At 35.1% G+C, this 21,809-nt stretch overlaps 1 protein-coding gene across 1 annotated transcript in view; it reads left to right on the top strand.

Annotated features, from left to right (window-relative positions):
* EXOC2 (exocyst complex component 2) overlaps window positions 1-21,809 on the top strand; it is a 113,147-nt gene that overhangs the window by 65,354 nt on the left and 25,984 nt on the right. Inside the window, exons 16-22 of the mRNA XM_010181255.1 lie at window positions 2,546-2,607; window positions 5,094-5,174; window positions 6,133-6,192; window positions 6,986-7,047; window positions 7,947-8,013; window positions 9,923-10,039; window positions 12,562-12,703. Coding sequence (XP_010179557.1) covers window positions 2,546-2,607; window positions 5,094-5,174; window positions 6,133-6,192; window positions 6,986-7,047; window positions 7,947-8,013; window positions 9,923-10,039; window positions 12,562-12,703 — 591 coding nt within the window. The remainder of the gene's footprint in view (window positions 1-2,545; window positions 2,608-5,093; window positions 5,175-6,132; window positions 6,193-6,985; window positions 7,048-7,946; window positions 8,014-9,922; window positions 10,040-12,561; window positions 12,704-21,809) is intronic.

Raw genomic sequence — 21,809 nt, 5'->3', positions numbered from 1 at the left:
TCCCTAGTCTAATGAATACAGTAGTTTAGGTCTGTTTCCTTTGGGTCAAGGCAGTTTTACAATGCAAGTGATTTGTCTCATGATGAAGCTTTTCCAAATTGGAAATATTGTTTCCTTTCTCTTTTGAATTCTTCTCTAAAGTGAAGAATTAAATAAGCGATGTCTCACCCTCGAGGGGGAAAAAAAAAATCACAGCCATTTATGAAGTATTTTAGTTGTGTGTTTGCCAAGGCCTTTTACTAACATTATAATCCGCAGGCTTCCTGCTGTATATGCAGCTTTTGCCATAAATGTCTGGATTGCCAAGGCCAGCAACAGATTCTCTAAATCTAATGCGACTCCATGTGCATCAGAGGCCATCATCCTACCGTCATGTATTCAACTTTGAAACTTAAATGTGAATAAAGTAAATCTTCCAGAAATAAATGTCTCTCTTAAAATCAGAGCAGATTGATCTACTGCTTCAATTAGGGTTTTTCTCAAAAGATTAATTACCTTCAATGTTAAAATATTAGGCCTTTTTTAGTCTTTCAATTTAATCAGTTTTTAATCTGTAACATATGATTCATCATTATTTTGTAGGCTGACATGAAGCTAAGTGTTTTACTCAAGCCTTCAGTGTGCTACGCACAGGTGGCTATATTAAGCAAATTTTTAAACTTTTGTTAACAACTAATCATAAGGTGCCTATGAAAAGATACCCACCTGTGTGATGACTCTCATTCCATATTATTGCACTGTGTGCCTTAATCTATTTGGCCCTTTTTCTTCTGTTCTTTACCAGCTAAAGCGAAATTGCATGTTGAATATGTTTAGATAGTTTTTCTGGACAGGACAAGGTTAATTGGGCCCTTGGAAAAACTTTTATTTTTAGGGAACCAGTGAAAGAACAGTTAATGGATATTCTCATGGAGCTACGGAAATGGATCTCAAATGTAGCTTTATCTGTAATATATAAGTCAAAAAAGCACCTCCTGGACTTTAATCTCACCTTTATAGTCTCTCTGAAATGTGATCTGCTTAAACTGCTGTTATAAAGTTCAGTCTCATCTCTTACTGTATGTTGTATGTTGGTAAAGGCATTCAGATCAGTTCAAATGTTTAATAGAGCACTCTGCCATTAGCTATTTAAATAGGACAAATCTGCCCACACACAGCATTTTCTTGTTGTCTTATGATAAACACCGTATACTCATGGTGGCCCTGAGAAGCAGTCTGTGTTCTTTCCTTCTCATATGTGATCACTGGTCATAAAGGTCATGAAAGCCAAATTATGCGAATGTCAGACTAGACAGAGGGGGTTTACATGAGTGTATTTGACTGGAATTTGGTGAGCAGTGAAATACGAGAAAGAAATTTGTTTCTTTTGTATTTGTATTACCTCAGAACAGAATACAAAATTTAGCAGCCTCAAAAACACGTAAAGGCTGACAAGTGCAATCTAAAGCCTTGTAAGAATATCAGTTGAATTAAGAGGTTTACTATATAGGGAAATGAATAGAGTAATTATTCTGCACAATCCCTTAATACTTTTTATCCTCACTAGGCCTTTACTTCCATGAGATGTAGAATTGCAGAGTATGACACCATAACCAAGCTTCTTAATTTAGCTAATTAAAGCACCAAGACAGTGAAGATACCTTTCAGCATGCATTAGTTGTCCTCCTTTCTTGGATTTTGGGGAGAGATGGTAATTCATCAAAATTTTTGCTTATTTCAAAGAAAGTCTCATGATGTACAAACAGTTCCAATGAGCAATTTGTGTGAAAAACTGTATGTCAAAGCCCCCACAGACTGCACGCAGGTCATCTTTGTTCTGTTTACAAGTTGATTGAGCCTAATAAAAATTGACAATGCAGAATGCATGCATCCATAGAGGAATTTTGATTACAGTGCATGAGCTTTGGATTCACATCCTTACTTGGCTCCTGTTAGTTTCAGGAAGCCTATAGAAGTTGTCATCTTCTGGATAGTGGAAAAGAGTGCTTTCTGTATATGCCTTTGTGTATTTTTGAAGACAGTCTAGCACCATGGATCCTTGACCCTGAGTGGGGACTCTCAGCCTCTTTTATGGTTATTAAATATGAATTATATGCTGTCCTTTCTGTCTTTGCTAGAATGCTGGGCAGTTGTTCTTTCATTTTTAATTAAGAGCTGGAGTATAATAGACTAGAGACTTGGGATCTTAATTGCGGTACTTTATGTAGTGATTAAAAATTTACAAAACTAAAAGCAAATCCAAAGCCTTCACAATATTCCTTTAATTTTAAGCTTTCCAGTAAAGGAGGTGCTTCATGCAACTCTTGCCATGTATCATAGAGATATTTCTCTATGTGGTGTCACCAGCATACCATGTATGAGTCCCATTCTTAGTCATTTGAGAATGCTGAAAGCTTTGAAGCTTTTAGTGCTATTTGCTTGTATGCCTAGTCATTGCAGTCCCAATGTCTGTGGTTTATCTTTTCAAGTTCAAGGAGTTTTTAATAATGAAAATGAATACCTTCTCCCTCCCCCCACGCCTTCCCCCTCTTGCTGTGTCTTACAGATATAAAGAGGTTAGCTGAAAAGGAAGACTGGGTTGTTGACAATGAAGGTTTGACATCGTTGGTGGGTACACTTGTGTGTCTTGTAGGCTGGTTTTCTGTTTTGTTTGTTTTTTTTGTGAGTGTAATGAAACTGGTCTCTATGTTCTCCAAAAAATAAATTATTATGGATTTTGTCTGTATGTGTGCATACTGGTGTCTATAGTCTTATTAAGATACAAAACAGGAAGATGAAAAACACAGAATTTTTTGTTTGGATGTTTTTTTATTTACAGCACTCTTAACAGATGCCATCACCAAACACAAAGTTATGTTTTTCTTTTCTTCCTTTTCCAGATATTTATTTGTGGTTCTAAAATTGTTACTTCAGACGTAACTTTAAGTGATAATGATACTGCTACACAGCAATATTTTTGAAGGTGCAAAACAGGAGAAAAAAACATAAATAAAAGCATTGCACATTTGTGCCATTTATTGAAAGGCAAAAATAAACAAGAATTGGGCATCAAGATACGTAGCATGACTTTCTGCCTTAAATAAGGTTATTTAAATGTATCAGTTTGACATCTAGCATTATTTTGCTGAGATAAACAATAATAACTTTCATAGTTAAGCATCCTCTTTTAGGGTGGTTTAGTAAAGTAAAAATTATTTTTGAGGTCACAACAAGTTCAGTTCACATAAAAATGGTTCATAACTTATTAGTAGGCATGCTACCATGGAATTGGTATGTAGTTAAATAAATAGGTCACTTACATGTTATAATGAGAAATTGAACTGAAAAGCAACTAATTTAGGAGATTGCCTACACACAAACAACAAATGACTTGAAACCAAATTCAGATAAATTAGTGAGATGCTTTCTGGAAATAAACAGTAATGAGTAATGCCTAAAACACAGCAAGCACGTTGTAGGAGTGACTTAAAAACAATCTGCGAAAGCAGAAAGGGCCTGTGGGAGGGAGAGTTGCTTTGTGTGTATTATCTAAGAGAATGCTCCACAGACTCTTAGTTTTTCTTGTTTGCTTCTATAAATATGTGTTTGAAGTTGAGTAGGAGGGCAGTCACAATATACACATTGTAGAATGGAGTGTTGTTAGGCAATTGTAGTATTACAACCAGATTTACAGCTTCTGGTCCTGGTTTCAGTTGCTGCTGACTTGGGCAAGTCCCTTAACTTTTCTGGCTTTCACTCTATTCATCTGTAAAATGGAGGGAGGAGGAAGGATCTTCCACAAAAGCTTTGTTTCTTTATGCTTTTCCTGTATCCTAGCCCATCTTTTTTTAAAAACTGCCTAAGTTGGTTTTTTTTATTTAGAAATCACTCATTAATTCTTTGTACACAGCACTTCCCTAGATACCTTCTGAGGCCGTGGTTAAGACACGCCAAATTTTAACAGTGGAAATTTGCTATGTTTTGTCATAGCGGGGTTATTTATCTACTAGAATAGTAAATTTGTATTCCAGGTAAAAGTTACAGTAAGACACTGAACTATATTCCATTTCATAATATCCAAAGAATAACATATCTGAACAGGTTTCTTCACCTCAGGTGTGATGTTTTATTATGTAGAAACAAAAAAACAAGAGCAGATTGTCTTAGAGACTTCTTTCGTGATTTTCAGGTTGCTATGCAGGCATCACTTTCATGATCCATCTCCATCCCAGCATTTACAGAAATAAAAGTTACTCATAAGCCTAAAGTTGGTGACTTGCCATAAACTATCTACTGGATGAAAAGCAGGTTCACGTAGCTTTGAAGCCTTTTTTGTCCACCTGTCTGACCCAAATCCAATAGCATAATGCCCCTCTTTTTTGGACAGTGACACCTCTCTGCTTCGCGTTTCCCTGTAGAACAGCTTCCTGCCTAATACCAGCAGGCAGCCTTATTTTATTTTTAAAAAAGAGATGTGACTTAACAGGGAAGAGAGAAAGACAAGGAAAAACTGACTGATGACTCTGATTCTGTGAACTTGTTTGCACTTTCAGAGTGAAATTAATACGTACATTAAGACATTTGTACCTCGGGTTTTGAAACCTGAAGGTAAAATAAGCCCCCCAAACCAGTAGGGTTTTTCTCCTCTATGTAAAAACAATTTCAGTCTGTTTTTCTGAGAAACTCTTTGCTGAAATAAAATGCAGAAATATTGGATATCCCAGGTAAAATTCTATCATAACTTAGATCAAGGTGGTGAAGAGGTAGGATGTCACAGGCATCTATAATGTAATTGTCAGTATATGCTACCAGAAACAAGCTCTAAAAATCTTTCATGACCCTTTTAGAGGAAGCTGTTTGGTGTAGAAGTCTCTCATTCAGATAAAAAAAAGTACATTGATCTATAGTAATAATTCTGTAGATAAATTAAGTACAAATGTACATCACTACAAAAGGGTCCTCTGTTAATATATGAATCATGATTTTTTTTTTCCCTCTTAATTGGAATAATTTGAAAATAAAGAGTTTACCATGTGGCATGGAAGTTTTTTTTACATTTGTGTAATATACATTTGACATGCTTATCTAAAGGTAACAAGTCATTTGCCTTTCAGCCGTCCCAGTTTGAACAGTGTATTGTCCATTCCTTGCAATCTCTTAAAACTGTGTTGGACTGCAGACCTGGAGAGGCCAGTGTAAGTTTTGATTTAAACATTTATTTTTGTTATTTTTATGTAAATTACTGTTGGGTTTCAGAACAAGAACTTTCAGAGAATGATACAGGAGTATAAATTTCCTCTTTATTTTTTCCATGCACACCCTTTTCACTGCTGCTAGCTCTTAGAATTCTGTTTGTGTTTCCTTTGTTAGGGGTAATTGTGTGTTTACTGGGCAGATTGGACCAATTTTTTAACCTTTAAAGGAGTTTTTTTGAAAAAATGCTAGTAATGTAATTTTTAGATAGCAGTGACTTTATTTACACAAAAAAAAGAGGAGGAGCATTCCTCAGAGTTACTCTTCACTCAGTGTTGCATCCAAACTACTTGCAGAAAAGTCTGCTTTTTGCTTCTGTAAACTCTGTTCTTAATCAGGAGTCCTGATTGTCCCCATCCGCTTAATACCTTAAGGCCCTGATTGATTGTGATACTGGTGTTTTCTTTCAAGTTTCAGTGATCTAAGGAATTTTAACACTTTTCGAAGGTCCCTTGGTCCCCTCTGTATGGGTATGGTTTCTCTCTCCTCCCTTATTTTAATTTTATGGCTAGCTTGTCTAGTTTCTTAATGAGCATTATTCAGAAGTATCTGCAGTGAAGAATCCTTCTTGTTAGGGTGCAAAGATCTTTGAATCTCCTGGGAGCTTTTGCTGCAATTCCATTAACCAATAATGATACATATCACACATACTAGATACTAGGCCTTATTTCCTTTTAGTGTGTTACCTCCTCATGCTTGTCAGACTATTTACTGGGACTTGTATTCTCTCTCTCAATTTTTAGAGTTGGGAGGAATTAAAATTGATCCATGAGAAAATACTGTGTCCCAGCAGCCATTCCTATAATTGTGTTACATCTATTGGGATGGGTTACTCAGGCCTTCCTTGAGAATAAGGCCATGTGAAGCTCTTCTGCTGAAATAATATGCTTGCATCTTCAGGTTTTCCAGCAGCAGAAAACACAGGAGGATGTATGCCAGCTAAGCATTGGGATCATGCAGGTAACTTGAGCACTTCTAAGTATGAGATTGTGAACACAAGTGATCAACAAAAATCTGTGCTTTGTACCCTGCCCACCTCCCAAAGGGTAGCTTAAGTTGATGACTGTGTTATTCCACTAATACGCTCTGGGATACTGAGAAATGTTTTACTTAAAAGTATGTAGAGCTTACTAGCTGAATCTGATCATATCAAATCCTCAGAGGGCGAGTGGGTGACATATTCAAGTATTTTACTGATTGTGGCTGTTTATTACAGTAAAAGGAGCAATGCTGATTTTCATCAGCTGAAGATACAGCTTTTAATTTTTGTATCAGAACCCAATATTCTCTGTAACAAAATCTCTTTGTTTTGTTGTTTTTTTTAAACAGATGTGAAATTAGGTAATAGCATGCTTTAGGCTTTTGAACCATTCTTGTAGTCTTCTCAAATAAGAATTCATGAGCCAAAGTAAAAAATGGATTTTAGTGATGTTTCTGTGATGTTTACTTAGGACCAACTGTTCAGATTGAACAGCTGAAAACTGCTAACAAGGCCTTCTTTGCAAATCTGCAGATTATCGCTGCATAATTTTAGCCGTGCATGCTGAGAATCTCTTAGCAGGATTAAAAACTCCTGTGTTTTGCTACAAGTAAACAGAGCGTAACTAAAATGGCACTGTATTAATGTATGTAAAGTTTAGCACAAAGAAAGGTGATAATGATTGTTCTGCTGCTACTGACTACAGTGAAAGTGAATTTAAGAACTTTCTTTAGTTTTAGCAGAAAATGTAGATCTTGCTTTATTGTTTTCTAGGTCTTTATAGACTGCTTGGAACAACTGAGCACCAAACCTGATGGTGATATTGATACAGCACAGTAAGTAAAATAAATAGGACCTAAGAGTAGTATTCTGAAGTTGCAAGTCTCAAATTTCAGGGGTGGTGTAGTTTAATCCTCTCTGGTATTTCATATTTCTTGTGAATACTTTTGCCTCTGGTTAGTGATGCTTTGAAATAAGAGTAGATACTTTTTATGCCAAACAATTGAGTGATATCTTATAATAAATATTGTACAAGATAATTAATATGGTATTAGTTATACTATTTTATTCAGTGACAGGTGGTGTAGTGTGCTGTAGAAGCAGGTGTGGTGTTTTTGACATGACCTTACATAGAATGAGTTGTCTGTCACTATGTAATGTCTATTCATGGAGAAACAGCCTCTGCCTTTCTTTTCCTCCCTTTTTATTTTGACCAGTTCTATTGGTATTTCTGCTAAATTCATGAACGGTTGTGTTCCATAACTGCTTGTCAGCCACTTCTTTTAGAGACCAAAACCGATGAGAATAGACTGAGTTTCCAAGAGTACCAATCATTTCTTTGTGAAAAGCCAGAGACTTGGCAAATATTGGTACCTGCAATATGCATTAGAAAAAAGGGAAATTAATTGTGTTCCTAATACTACTTTCTTTTTTGCTATTTGGATTATTCTGTTGCCTGGATAGATACACAAGCAAATCAGAATCTGTGGTAAACCAGAGAAATTAGGGAAAATGAAAATGCTTTAAGAAGTCTGTAGCTAGAATAGTACTGTCTGTCCACAAAGCTCCTGCAGGCTTTGTGGACATCTTAGAAAAACTGAGCAATGTGGGCTGCTTTATTATCTGGTGTGATGGGACATGAAACAAGATTCCAGTCTTCTGTTCCAACTTGTATCCACCATGTATCAGATAATCAAAATCACTATACTACTCACTTTTTAAACAATATTCTTAGTCTTTCAGTTGATGTTTCATCTCCAGATTTGTTTGGAAGCATTCATGAAGACTCAAGTCCTTCTTCAGTAAGTTTGACTTCTATTTCTAAAAGCTGATGTGAAATGTAATACTTTCCAAAGTTACAGGAATGTGGTCTTTTGTTTACAATACTTTAGTATATAATCTTAAAGTAACTATTGAAGACTTTTTTTTTTGAAAGCAGGTCCTCCTCAGAAACTGAAATGGCATCATTGAAATCAGTGAAAAGTAGTACTGATGTTAAAACAACTAAAGATGTTTCTTTTGATTCATCACCTTGTTTGAAATTATAAGTACTGGTCTGATTATTAGTTACTCTTTAAAACCCGTGAAGATACAGATATTCAGTAATGTAGTTTTTACCAAAAAAACCCCACTTTACTGACATTAAGTATTGATTATTTGTGCAAATTGTTTGGAATTGGTTTTGTTTTTTAGGAAGTTGGAGAAAAGTTTTTAATGTTCTTGACGATTTGACTTTGGTTAATGTACTTTCTCCAAGTTCAGTGGCTGATGGGAAAAAAATGTTGTTGTTCACTGCAAGAAACATAGTGAGAACCTCTTGTGAGGTTAATATTCCTTAGTGTAGGTTTTGAAAGTTGTAAGCAGCTCGGCTTTGCCTCTTTTACAAGAGTAATAAGGATTCCTGTTACAATAAAGAATCCCAGATTGCCAAATCAGGCCAAGTTTCTGAATTGCAGACTATACTAATTAGTTATTTATATCATTTTATTCTTGCAACACATAGATTTTTATATTAGTTGTTGACAGAGTAAGTTTCTGTGACTGTTCCAAGCATCCTTCCATATGCTGTAGCTATGAACTTTTAAATAGAAAAGAAAAAATCAATAATTTTTGATACCATGGAAACCAAACATTATTATTAATCTTTTTTTTCTGTAAAGCACAGAACACTTTATCTTCTCTTTCCTGTTTGAGTAATGAGAACAGAGAAAGTGAGTGACCAGAGTAAGATTTATCACTGTATTTTTTAAATGCTCATTTTTTGAATAGTCTATATACCAACTGATTATAATTTAAAGTAGTAGTCAGCTGCACATCTCAACACTAGTCATCATATTACCGGAATACCAAGCTATCAGGAGTTCTTCTGGATCTGAAAACCAACAGCATTTTCAATTAGATCTGCAGTGTTATGATGATTTCATTGCCAAATAATTTTGTTTTCAAAATATTTGCTGCTATTGATTTTGAACCTCCGTCTGAGGTAGAAAAATGTTTTCCAATTGTGGGAAGGAAAGGGGCAGAGGGAAGACTAAGTCTATTTAAATAGTAGATCTGTCTCGTTTGGTTCTTTCTCACTTTGGAAACTACATCTTGTTGCACCAAGGTCAGGGAAGGGCAATCCTGAAGTGTCAACTCCAGAATGCATTTGACCCTCATGTAAATAAAAAAAAAAAACACTGAAGGAGAGATATAAGTTATAATCACCTAGAATTTTTTTCAAATTAACTGCTGAAATTAGATTATGTACTTATGAAACTTCTAGTATTTTCGAATGGGTGAATGCATTCATTCAGTACCTGTTTTGCTTCCCTTGTTTTAGCCAGCATCGTGTGAAAGTGAAGATGATCTTCAGTTACATGTTTATGATGGTCAGAATTCTTAGCATATTTCTTGAAACAAAGTAAAAGCCAGAAATAGCTTCCTGGAAAGCTGTCCAAATCTTATTTTGTAAAGAAGTCTTAACCACAGTTCTGTATTAGTCAGAGCTATTCCAGTGAATGTTCCAGATCCCACAAGAAATCATGTTCAATCACTGTACCATTCATTCAGTTCTTGTTGTTTTATTGACAAAAATATTTGGAAACACCATTTTATTTATCAGCGTGTTTATCACACACAAAGTCAATAGAATACTATACATTTACAATATTGCTCGTGTTTCTTTTTTCTAACTATTATATTCTTTCTTCTCTTAAAACAATTTTTTAGGAACAGAGGCTTTTAATTGCACTGAGCAACTGCCGTTATCTGGAACGTCATACCTTCCTAAATATAGCTGAACATTTTGAGAAACATGGCTTTCAAGGTGTTGAAAAGATAATTCAAGTAAGTGAGAGCTGGAATGAAGCATCATTGCCTGAAGGAAATGTGTTTCATTTGTTTTACTTATTGTGGAAATTAAGTGCATGTGTTCGTATGGCCAAAAGGACTCTTAGGTGAGCCTTCTACAGATAAGTGGAACTCCAAGCATCAGTTGGACACAACAACAACAATATGGTTATATGTGGTCCTGTAAGGCTTAAATAGCTGGTATAGAAAATGTGACCTCTTATTCAGGACTTGTGTTGTTCAATGACAGATCTTATCAGATTTCTCAGTAAAGCTGTTTAATGTCACTGTGTTTTCTTAATGCAGAGAAGAAAAGATCGTTATCTCAGAAATATACTTGATAAATTATTTCATCTGGCAATCTGCATTACTGATAGCTGTTGTTCATAAACTAGTTCCGGTTTTTTGTTGTCTTTTTTGGGTAGTTTTGGGGTTTTGTTTTTTTCAAAGAATGAAAATGTCAAAGTGGGCGGCAGTGGCTGTCTCATTTTCCTGCCTTTTTGTAACAATTAATCATTTTTTATGAGAAATGTTGTGACTTAATCCTTAGGACCATAAAGCTAGTTTATTTCCAGAAAAGTTTGTTGATTGGAAGTAAAATGTTATCTTTTCCAGTACAGAGTACTGATGAAACTGATGTTTCTACTATACAGTACATCCTTAGTCTCGTTCTGCCTGAATGTTGTTTGAATTTCTGTGGTCAAAGGAATTTTGAATAGCATTTAAAAGGGGTTGGTATGATTTATATGGTTAGTACAGTATACAAAATTACTCTGGACGTTGCCATTCTTTGCTGCTGAGACAACTGAGAGTTGAGGTAGACACAGTTGTTGTCTGTATAAGCTAAGTAGACATCTGTTATGTATTCAACTCTCTGTCTTGTACAGCCATGTCAAAGTATTGCCATTAAAAGTCTGGTAGGTTTAAAAATGACAAAACTTGAATGTTGAAGTTGCAGATTAATTTCAAATCTGTTAACTCTTTGAAAGTATTGACTGGTGCAGTACTGCATATTAGGGACACATCAATCGGTAGGGCTAGCTGGGAAGATTTGGATAATTAGATAGTCCTCAAGATGGCAGTTTTTGAACCCTTCATTCATTTTGAGAGAGACTAAAAGCCCACAGAGGTTTAGTTTAGTGGGGGCTAGTTGATTGTTTCAGTTTTTTGTTCTGTCACCTAAATTTCTATAAGTTTCTTAATTTATTTTACTATAATATTTTCTCTTCACTTAACAATAGAGGCATGCTAGAGGAGAACCCAGTTTAGAGGCATCCCTGCAGTGAATAAGCTTCATCCCGTATTCTGCAGCTTGCAGCATTAAATATTTTGTCTTTCAGAGAGAAAAGAATTATAAGGAGTCAGTATTCCCTCACTTCCCTCCCTCCTTCCCTCCCTTCCCTCCTTCCCTTCCTTCCCTTCCCTCCCTTCCCTCCCTTCTTCCCTTCAGCTTCCCAGTTTGGTCTAGAGCCTTGCCTTCTTGCTCACTTTTGTGGTATTTTCCCTCTACTTCTGGAAATTATTATACATATATGCTTTTCTTCTGTTAAAGTTGAGGAAAATGAGTAATAGTTTAAAAGCTTTACTTTGCTATCTCTTAAGCTCTTATAAACATAAATACATTTGAGCAGAAGTCATGTGACATTTTCAGCATATTTTATTTGCGTCTAGTATTCACTGTCATGCTAAAATACTGTCTTTCTACTTTAACATTTTATGTTACGCATTGTGTTCCAGAATTGTTTTAAAAGCTAGAATGACAAGGGGGACCTATGTTTAATAAAAAAGTCTTGTATAAAATTTAAAGTTGTTCAGATACAATGAGAAAATTGTGCATATCCCTTTAGCTTTCACTCTGGCTAATTTCTGTGAATTAATAAAAAAATGCATAGAGAGCTGTTAAAGAGAAAAATTCTGCAGACGTTTGTGAGCTGCAGTTTATGCATCTGTTGTACAGTGGTGTCTTAAAGTAGAGGAGGAGACATTCACATCTACGGTTCACATCTACAGTGTCAGAAAGCAGAGACTCATAAATAAATATGTATTTTTCAAGTAAAGTAGTAGGAAATTGTAATATTACAATTCATAGATTTTAAGTATTATATTAAGATCTTCATGTTTCAGGATGGAAATTATTTTGGGCCTATTTTAAAGCATTGGCACAATTCAGTTGTTTACTTGGTGCAAGAACAAGACCTCTTGATATGCTGGAAAAAAAAAATCATGCCATTAGACAATTATGGAGTGATCTACCTGTGTTGGCATTTCTTGGACCTTTCCCAAAAATGTCTGTGGCTGAGCACAATCAGAAAAAAACATTCATACTGGGTAGGATGGACAGATAATATGGAAGTTCCCAGTTTTTTATGTATGCAATTATGAACTTAAATGTGTAAGTAATTGCTGTTCTTTACCGAAAATTACAGGAGACATAAGTTTTTTGGGGTATGTGATTTAATTCTTATAATTAATGACTGTTATGTTCTTTTTCTCTCTTTTTTTTCTGTTTTGTTTTTTAGGTCAGTATGGAATCCTTGAAAGAGCTGGATCAAAGACTGTTTGAAATGTACATTGAATTCAAGGCAGATCCAATAGTTGGGTCATTAGAACCTGGCATTTATGCGGGATATTTTGACTGGAAAGATTGTCTTGTTCCAGCAGGTAAATATCTGCTTATTAAACTCTGAAATTATTTTAACAGTGATTGATAGGAGCTAAGATATACAGTACAATTAAAAAGTTTTTTTTGGTCTGTGTTTTTAACTTTTGACAAGTTCTTATTATAAGTTCTTTCTCACAGACTTTACTTAGTTCCTAAATCATTTTTCATATACCCCCTAATGATTAAAGCAGCTTTTATGATTTATAATCTCTTTAATACTTGTTTTTTGTGATTATCTTGCTTCATTGCTTATATATAATAGAAAGAATTATAAAAGACATCATAGCTATGTTCTTATGAAATTCATTGAGATTGTTTGGGATTTTTTCCAAAGAATCTGGCCACTTTTGTAATAGATGTAATTACAGTTCTGAAAAGGTAAAATTATTAGAAAATGCATACTATAACAGTAGTTCAGCAGAGAATGATAAACTATTGAAGAAGGGCAGGTATAACGTATTTAGAATGACTGAGATGTTAGTAATTAATTAGGTGCTTTAAGAGCCTCTGTTTTAAGGAAGTATAATATAAGTTAGTCTGATTTTTGGGGTTTTTTTTGTAAGTAGTGAATACTGTGCACATCTTAACATTTAGGTCCTTTGAACGTCTGATTTGTCATATCTAAAACTAATACATCTAAATTGCTTATCCCATGAATGCCTGGTTAATACTAAGTAGAAATTAGTTGCAGTAACATAGTACGTGGCATTTTGAGGGTGATCTTGTATTAATTTTCAGTAAATCAGTGATTGACGTGACAATTTGTAGTTTCTTGTTTTGATTGTTTTATAGAATGGTGTATGGCAAGCTTAGTAGAAATTTTGTGGTGCTTTAAAAATTGATAGGGAGGTAATTACAAGAAGCACGCTTGTAATCTGTGAATCAAGACCTGCAGTGCTTGTTCACTGGGCCTTAAAAATAAAAAGATCGTAGGATTTATTACCTTAAAGAAAAGTGTCTCTTCTATCGTTTGTTACTACTTCTGTGCTCACAATATATGCTCTGGATTTTAATCTTGTGCATTTAAATTTGTATCTGAATAATAGATAATTTAATGTATATTTAAAGTATCTTTTTGCTTGAAATGTTTGCATTCCCACAAGCTAACAAAGGCGAAGAGAAAGTTGTCAGATTTTATATGCTCATTTCTTGATCTAGTGCATTGGGTCTACTTACAAGACTCACTTTGCCTCTAGGACTGTTCTGTAGTATTTGATCATTTAAAGGTAGTACTGCATTTCTATTAAAGGTGTGTCTTAGTCCTTAGTGCCTGTTGTCCAGTTGATGTACTTTCTCTGCAACTTTTTTGTAAAAATCAAAGTGAAGATGGTGATTATAAGCAAAACCTCTTTAAGGTTACATATCATAGTGTTGGCTGAATGGTGCCAGTTTGAAGTAGTAAAAAAAATTGTTTGGGGATTTTTTGTTAATCCCCAAGCTAGACATGTTAAGAAGGAACATACAGTCACTTTTCCATGCTCCTCCACTTTGATAGTACTTAGTTAGTACTAAGTACACCAAGTTAGTACTTAGAGAAACCCAAAACAAACAAACAAAGCTCTGCTCTACAGTTTGTCTCCAAGTATGGCATGAAAAGTATCTACTTTATTAAACTGAAATAGCGTACAGATGACTGGGAGTGGATCACTGGGAGTGAGTCAAACACACAGTGCACTGAAGGATTTTTTAAGAATGACACATTGATTTGTTGAGGGAAAAAAATATTGTATAGTAGAAGTTCCCTGTTCTTCAGCAATCTTTATGACTGCAAAATTTAAAGATTTTGAGTTGTTTGGCTGGTTTAGATCTTGACTTTTGCAGCTTTCTTTTTAAAAAAGAAAAAAAGTTGATGGCATTAGCAAGGCAAAACATTTAGGCCTTAGTTGTGTTCTTGAGTGCTACTATCAGTGCTGTGTGGTGTTGTGTTAGTAAAGTTACTCGGTGTTCCTTAATGGATACAACTATGCCCGATTGGCTGAATATTTTTTTATATGATATTTCTATGTTAGCTTTCAAATAGTACTAGTGATTGCAGTTTTTTACAAGAACAGCTCTTTTTTTGAAAGGAAATAATCAATTTTCCCATGTTTAAAAGGTGAGTTAAAAGGCAAATAATTTTCCTGATGCAGTCTGAAACTTCCAAGCATTTCATCTGGAGACTGAAAATTTGACCTTAGCAAGGGCATGATGATGCCACAGATAGGACATTCTGGAAAAATGTGAGTATGAAAATACTCAGGAAGTGGTTAGGAGTAACATTAAGAATTTTCTGATTATGAATTTCCCATGTTGCTGGTCTGGCCCAGAGTTTCAATACTGCAGCTATGTTTTGAACTATACTGGTCAAGCACCAGCAAGTATTCCTTTTTTGATGCTCTCACTGCTGTTACCGAGCAGAATGAAGAAGCTGGAAGCCTGACTAAAATGCAGAGAACACCTGATCTGGACTATTTGAAAGGTAATGCTTTTGGGTAGATGGAATTGTTCATGGGGAGGATACCCATGCTGGTAGAAAATACGATAACTGCAAGGAAGGGAGCAGACTGGAATGAAAGCTTGCAATGAAGACTGGTATCAAGCAAGGAACGAAGGTGAAGTAAAGAGGGAAACCAGGACTGGATGAGCGAGGTAGAAACATAAATTTGGGTAGGAGTTAGAAATAGAAATGGATTGAAAGTGATTATACAAACAAGAGGCAGACTTGAAGTGCAAATAAAAGGGCAGAGAGGTCTGATACTCACTAGATCAATGAGCTTACTAGAAGCTGCAGTGTAATCAAAGAAATCTCTTCAGTCTTGCACTTCTGTCCTCTAGGGATGGCAGCCTATTAATGTTACTGATTGCGTTCTTGACACAGCTGACAGAAGTTATGTATGTATTACTATATACTTATAGTAACACCACAGGCAGTGCTACATGCTATATATAGGCAGTACCTCTGGGAATCATGACAGTGGCCTAAATGTTTTGCCTTGTTAATGCCATCAACATTGTTACTTTTTTTAGACTCATGGCTACAATAGTCAAGGTCAACAACATCAGCCAGATGACTCAAAGCTGAATAAATCTTTTGTGCGGAAGTTACATCTATGTATTGCCAATTCTGTTGTTGAGCCATACGAACCAATGCAATAAGAGAATTTTCTGGTTTCCATTCCAGTTTTTTTGTTTGCTTTCTTTTCAGTGTCAGTAAAAATTACAGAAAAATACAGAAAAAAGCTATACAAAGACAATCAAGTATAATCCAATATGTAAATAATAACATTTTTTTCTTCCTATATGGGTACACTTGACTTGCTTCTTGAAATGGAGGCTGTTTTGGAGATAAAAATGGGGTTTGTATTAAGTGGAGCTTTTACAGGCAAAAAAATCTGTCCTCCACTGTTACAGATTTTGAGAAGTGAGTAAAGCCTAACCTGAGAGTGCAAAAAGGGGAGGCAGGATTCTGTCCCTGCATCTGTAGGGTTCTCTATGTCATGTCAGTCATTGTCTATGTCATGTCAGTCATGTCACTTAAGTTTGTCTTTATCTTTAAAATGCCTTTGTTAACTCCTGTCAATGTGAACATTCATTTTTAATTTGACTACCTAAAGTCTTGTAATATATAGAATAGTGAGAAAATCCTTATCCAAAAACCTTGACAATCTATTTATCCTTGGAATATTTGCAGTTATCTGTCTCATAAGTACGGGGGACAACACTTCTTTGCGTCATATAATTCATAGGGAAATAGAAGGGAGAATAGAAGAATGAGAAGAACTGTAATAAATTAGCAGTTCTGAAGAAGAAATTAGAATTATTAATCCTGCCTTTTGAGCAGGCTTTGAAAAGTACGTAATATTGATGTGTTGTACCTTGCTTCTGCCAGTGTGGAAAAAGCATATGCCTTGCTTACTTAGGCAGTTGTCCTGTAATTATCAGATATTTACTTGTACATATGTTTTTTGTTACAGTTTTAAATATAAGGAAGGCCAAATTGTTTGCATGGGGCAGATTTTAATTTAGCCTATGTGCTAAAACTTTTATTGTTTAGTTTTTCAACATACTTGTTCTTGAAATATGAATGTTCTGAGTGTCGGAAAGAACTGGTGCGCAATGTAATTATACATTTGCCCCTTTATTTTGATCCGAGGTGTGACTGCTGGTGTTAGAAGGAGGTATTATTAACTTAATTAGATTTATTGTTAATAAATAACTTTCAATTAAATTTTTGTTTTAATTTAAATGTTGACTTCTGAGTCTTTACTACAAAGACTTCAATTTTAACATGTAGCAACAATGAAATCTAGTTTAGTTCTTTTTTCTTGTTTGAAACATTGTTCTAATTAAATCTACGGTATTAACAGAATTAAAAGAGATGAAAGAAATAATGGGAAACATAATGTTAGTGAGTTGCTGAGTATGTTTTCAGATATTTTTTTGTGTATACTGGTCAATCTGCTAGCTCAGGGTCCAAGGTCTTTTCATTTGTGTTCATTCTCTCAGTAGTAGGTTGTGTTTTGTTGGGTTTTTAAAAATTCTATTTTAAAGGTGTATACTTTTTTGTAGTCACCTGACAAAGTTAGGCTCTGTGATTTCTTCTGGATTCCAAGCCTCTAGTCTTTTGGAGGGTGAACAAGGTGGCTGTGTTACTGTCAGTTCGGATAGATAAGACTTTTCTCTATTAAAATTTGTGCAATACAAGCTAAAGTAGTTCTAGGATGTGGGCATTCAGTTTTTACATCATTAATGTGAGCTTTTGCATGCAAATGTCAAATTATTTTTAATAATGTGGCACGTTTCATTCAACTACTTAAATTTGAGACTATACTAAGTGTGGATTTATTTACCACACAAAAAGTGAGTATTCATTTATTTTTCTGAGGAATTCAGATATGGTGATCTCTCTTCATAAAACAGTTTTTAAATGCTGGCTGCTGTGCTGTCTAGCCAGCATTCACTCAAAGTTCACAGCATACAGAGTTGCAGAGGCTAGTCTAACAGTCTTTTTAAAATATATTTTTTCTGTATTTCACTGATGGTGTCAGATACTGAATGCGAGTTTTTTGTAGTATTTAAGATTTCGCATTGCATTGAAAGTCTCAGGTGATTTTGCACTTTCAACTGAAAGTTGATTGTTTGGTTTTTCGATATTCATTCTGTGCTTGGCATAAGTTGAATATAGTAGAATTAAATCTTCATTTCTTATTTGGCATGTTACGGGAGCATTGTTTGAAACATTTCAAATATATTAAATACCAGTCTTACAGTAAAAGATTAAGTACGTCAGATCTGCTATATGAGATTTGATATACTTGTCACATTTTTCGTCTGTTATTTGTCTAATTTAAAAATACAGTACAAAAATTCTAATGGCAATAGTCTGATGAAAAGATACTCAACAGTTAAAACTGAAATATCAAAAGGCATATGTAATTTCTAGTTACACAGCGACATACTTGTCAACCCTAATTTTTCTTCTTTTGTTTAATTTGGGACACCAGCACCCTGCTTACATGAAAGATGACAAGTGCATTTACATCTTAAAAACATTTGTATATAGTAGAATTACTTTTTTTTTTATAAATAGGCAGTTAATTTTTGACTGAAATGTGGAAAACAGTTTGTTTTGAAATCTCTGTAACCCTTTAGATTTCTTCCAGCACTTCAAATGGATGGATTTAGAATTACCTTGCTAGATGTAGATAATTTTGAACTCCAACAGGTCAACTGTAGATGTCCTATGTTTAGGAGTTGTCTGTCTTTTTATGCTTTAGTAAGGCCAAATTCTGCTATTTTGATGCAGGGATATAACGTGCTAGTTAGTCTTTGTATGTGAACAGGAAGACAATGATGATTCTTTCGCAGTTCTATTGCGTATAAGAAATAAATGCCATAATATTAAAAAAGTGTTCTACATTGGCAAATAAAGTTGCTAAAGGACTTTTCAATTTTGCTTTTTTTGTTGCAAAATGCCAGTTGTTTAACTGTTTGTGACACAGTCACATATACTCCTCTAACTAATTTTTGTCTAGCTACAGCAGTAGACAGAGAAGGTACAGGCTGAAGCCCTGTGTGTCATACAACCTGTGCATTCTTGCATTGTATGCCATTGTATCTCATTTTCTTGCAGTGTTTCTCAGGTTGCAGTTTAGAGTGACAAGGTTAGCTACTGAAAAGGGAACTTGGCTTTAACTGACAGCAATTGCAGCAGCAAAGTGGGGGTGCTTTTTGGTTGGTTGGTTCGGTTTGTTTGGTTTTTCTCATTTTGAAAGGTAAGTGTGAAGTATAAGTATGAAGTATACCTGGGTCTCTTTTCTGCATCTTGGAAGAACTGAGCTGCAGCAAACTCACCTAGGATAAGTAAAGGGAAAAAAAAACCCCAACAAACAAACAAAGAAACAAAAAATCCCCAGACCACATAAACACAAAAGGGAGTCAGCACTTGAAGAAACAGTGTGTATCTGTGCTGGTGTGTTGTGACTTTGTGGAGAAACCTTTTGGAAACACATGTGTTCTTGTACACAGTACTCCACTGAAATGTGTTATTTTTCATTCAACCTAACTGCATTTGCAACATACATTAGTAAATTGATAATTTGTCATTATAATAAGACAGTATTAACTGTATTCTGTATCAGCAATCAGTTTTTTATTGGGATGAATTGAATTCAACATCTTTAAGTGACCTGTTCAACCAGCAAATGTAACAATCCATGATCTGCATGACTGCAGTTCTTGCATTTGGTTCACTACACATGATTATTTGCAGACTAGAATCATGTTCTAAAATTTCAAAGTCGGGGTTATCATATTGTAACCTTTCAATTAATTTTGTCAAAGAAATTAATTTGCTGCTTAAAATATAGGCATAAATTTCACTGCATGTCTCAAAATACCTTCATTTGTGTAACTTCATTTTAACCTCAGGTTTGTCTTCAATTTCACTTTCAGACTTTTGGGTTTCATTATATTTCTCACTTCTGACAACAGTGAGACTTCTTGAATGTATTAAATTGGTGTCTGAATTAAAATACGAAGGATCATTCTAGCTGGTGAAATGTAGTGGACGTTGTACCCTCGCTGTCCGTGGAAACAGTTGCAGAAGATGAGAACAGGAGAAAGAACTGTTTCTCCAGCTTCCTGTAGTATCTGCCAACAGGTTATCTGTAATTTCTGACTCTTTGTGGAGATCCAAGTGGAAACTGTGCTGGAGAGACATTGCATTTTCAAGTCCCTATCTGTCACATATTGAGTTGCACTTACATGTAGACCTTATTAGATATTGTGCTTCTGCACAGTTCTTGCATGCAAGATTTTCTGCTGCTAATTTTGAATTGAGTTTCTTGTTGGTGGGTCTCAGCAGACTCCAGACTTCTCATGTGCAAGCATGCAGTAGAAGTTCACCTGCAACTTAACTATTTTGTTTCTTATGCTTCCTCCTGCTTTACACGTGTCTGCCTTCACTCACAGTTCCGCTTTCTGGCATTTTCTGCTGTTAAGCCTACCAGTGTTTGTTTACTAGACTATCATCCATATTTCTCCTAGCTTCTCTTTGGCTTTACCTGTCAAACCACTTCCTGCAATACCTTGTGGAATTTCTCTCTATGCTTTTCTAAAGACTTTAGGAATTAAACTTCAAAATATTTTATCTTCAGTATTTTTAATTAAAAGTTAGAAAACCTGCATTCTTTTGAAACTGCAAAATTAAGTCGCTGGCAAATTTGTAAATTGGCTGTTTAAAGCAGGGTGTACTTTAAAATGGGAAATAATATGATAAGGGAAAAGATCTTTCTCGTCTTAGGTTTGAAGACCTAAGATAGACTTCATTTATATTGTTTTGAGGGATAGGAAGAGCAGGAGTGCAAAAGTCTTGTATCACTAAAAAGACTTGCTGTGATTCCTTGATCAGACTGTATCCTAGTCTTGTTGTAGCTTGACATGTCAGTTTGATCTTTACCTGGGGAACTTGTCATCAGTTCAGTGTCTTCTAGTTCATGCAGTGTTAATGTCAACAACTTTTTTTGTTTCAAGGAAACCTAAATATTTTTAGACACTCAAGCACACTCTTTAAGAAACACTTAAGCCATTTTAATATTATTTAGTATTTTTATGACTGTCTTTGATAATAGTGTCTGATCTCTGCATTGCTCAAAGAGGAAGATTAGTTGGGGACTGTAATCAATGACAATGCATAGAGAAGAAAGGGCAAGCATAATTTTTTCCTCTTCCAGCACCCCTTATTACATGCATTAATGAGGGGATTTCCACACAAGTTTTGTACTGCCACAACCCATTCAATAAAACATTAGTAATTCATCATGTCAGCAGCAGAAAATTACTCAGTGGTCTAACTTGTTGGCATAGTGAATGCTTTCATGTTTACTTTGCATTTGATAGGCACGAATGTCATCTTAATGTTTACTGACTGGTTTACTGATGACTTTGGGTTCTCCAGTGTCACTGGAATGAGGCAGGAAATAGTTTTGGAGCACTGACACTTTGGGCTTGCAGGTTGGTAAGCAGGTAGAACTGGATGGATGGAAGAACTCAGTGATACTTCAGATGGATTTGGGAGCCAGAAATGAAGACCAGGGAGGTGAGGGAAGTACAAAAAGGTTGTAGTATAAAAAGCCAAAGCTTAGAACTCTAAGTCAATAGTTACTATTATTTGTTTTTATTTGAGTACAAGTTTGATTATAAGCCAAAAAAAATTTAAACCTTGGTTTTGAATGAGGTGGTTGATTTGGCTCAGTGTTAGACCCCTCCTTCAATCATTGCCTTTAGAAACTGGATTTTTATTATCTTGGTAAGGCTCAAGATAGTTTCTGCGGCAATCTTTAACAAGCTGAGGTATAATGAAACAAGTGGAGTGGGGAAAGAAAGTCACATGAAAAGTAGAATTACCTCTAGTCCCAAACTGTGGTATTGGGACTGTCCCAGACTCCTTAGTTAGGCTTTTTAACTTGGGCTTATTCTCTTCCACAAAGACTTATTTCCACAGGTGTATTCACTGTAGATGGTTTGCTGTTTCTCACATAATATCCAGTTGGATAGTGTTTGCTGCTAAAAGATCTTGGGACTGCTCTCTTGTACCTAGAAATGTTTTAAAGTCCCTTTGGCAGC

Source organism: Mesitornis unicolor, unplaced genomic scaffold (assembly GCF_000695765.1).
Source record: "Mesitornis unicolor isolate BGI_N332 unplaced genomic scaffold, ASM69576v1 scaffold2463, whole genome shotgun sequence".
In the NCBI taxonomy this organism is placed as follows: Eukaryota; Metazoa; Chordata; class Aves; order Mesitornithiformes; family Mesitornithidae; genus Mesitornis; species Mesitornis unicolor.
This window is presented reverse-complemented; position numbering and strand designations above follow the sequence as displayed.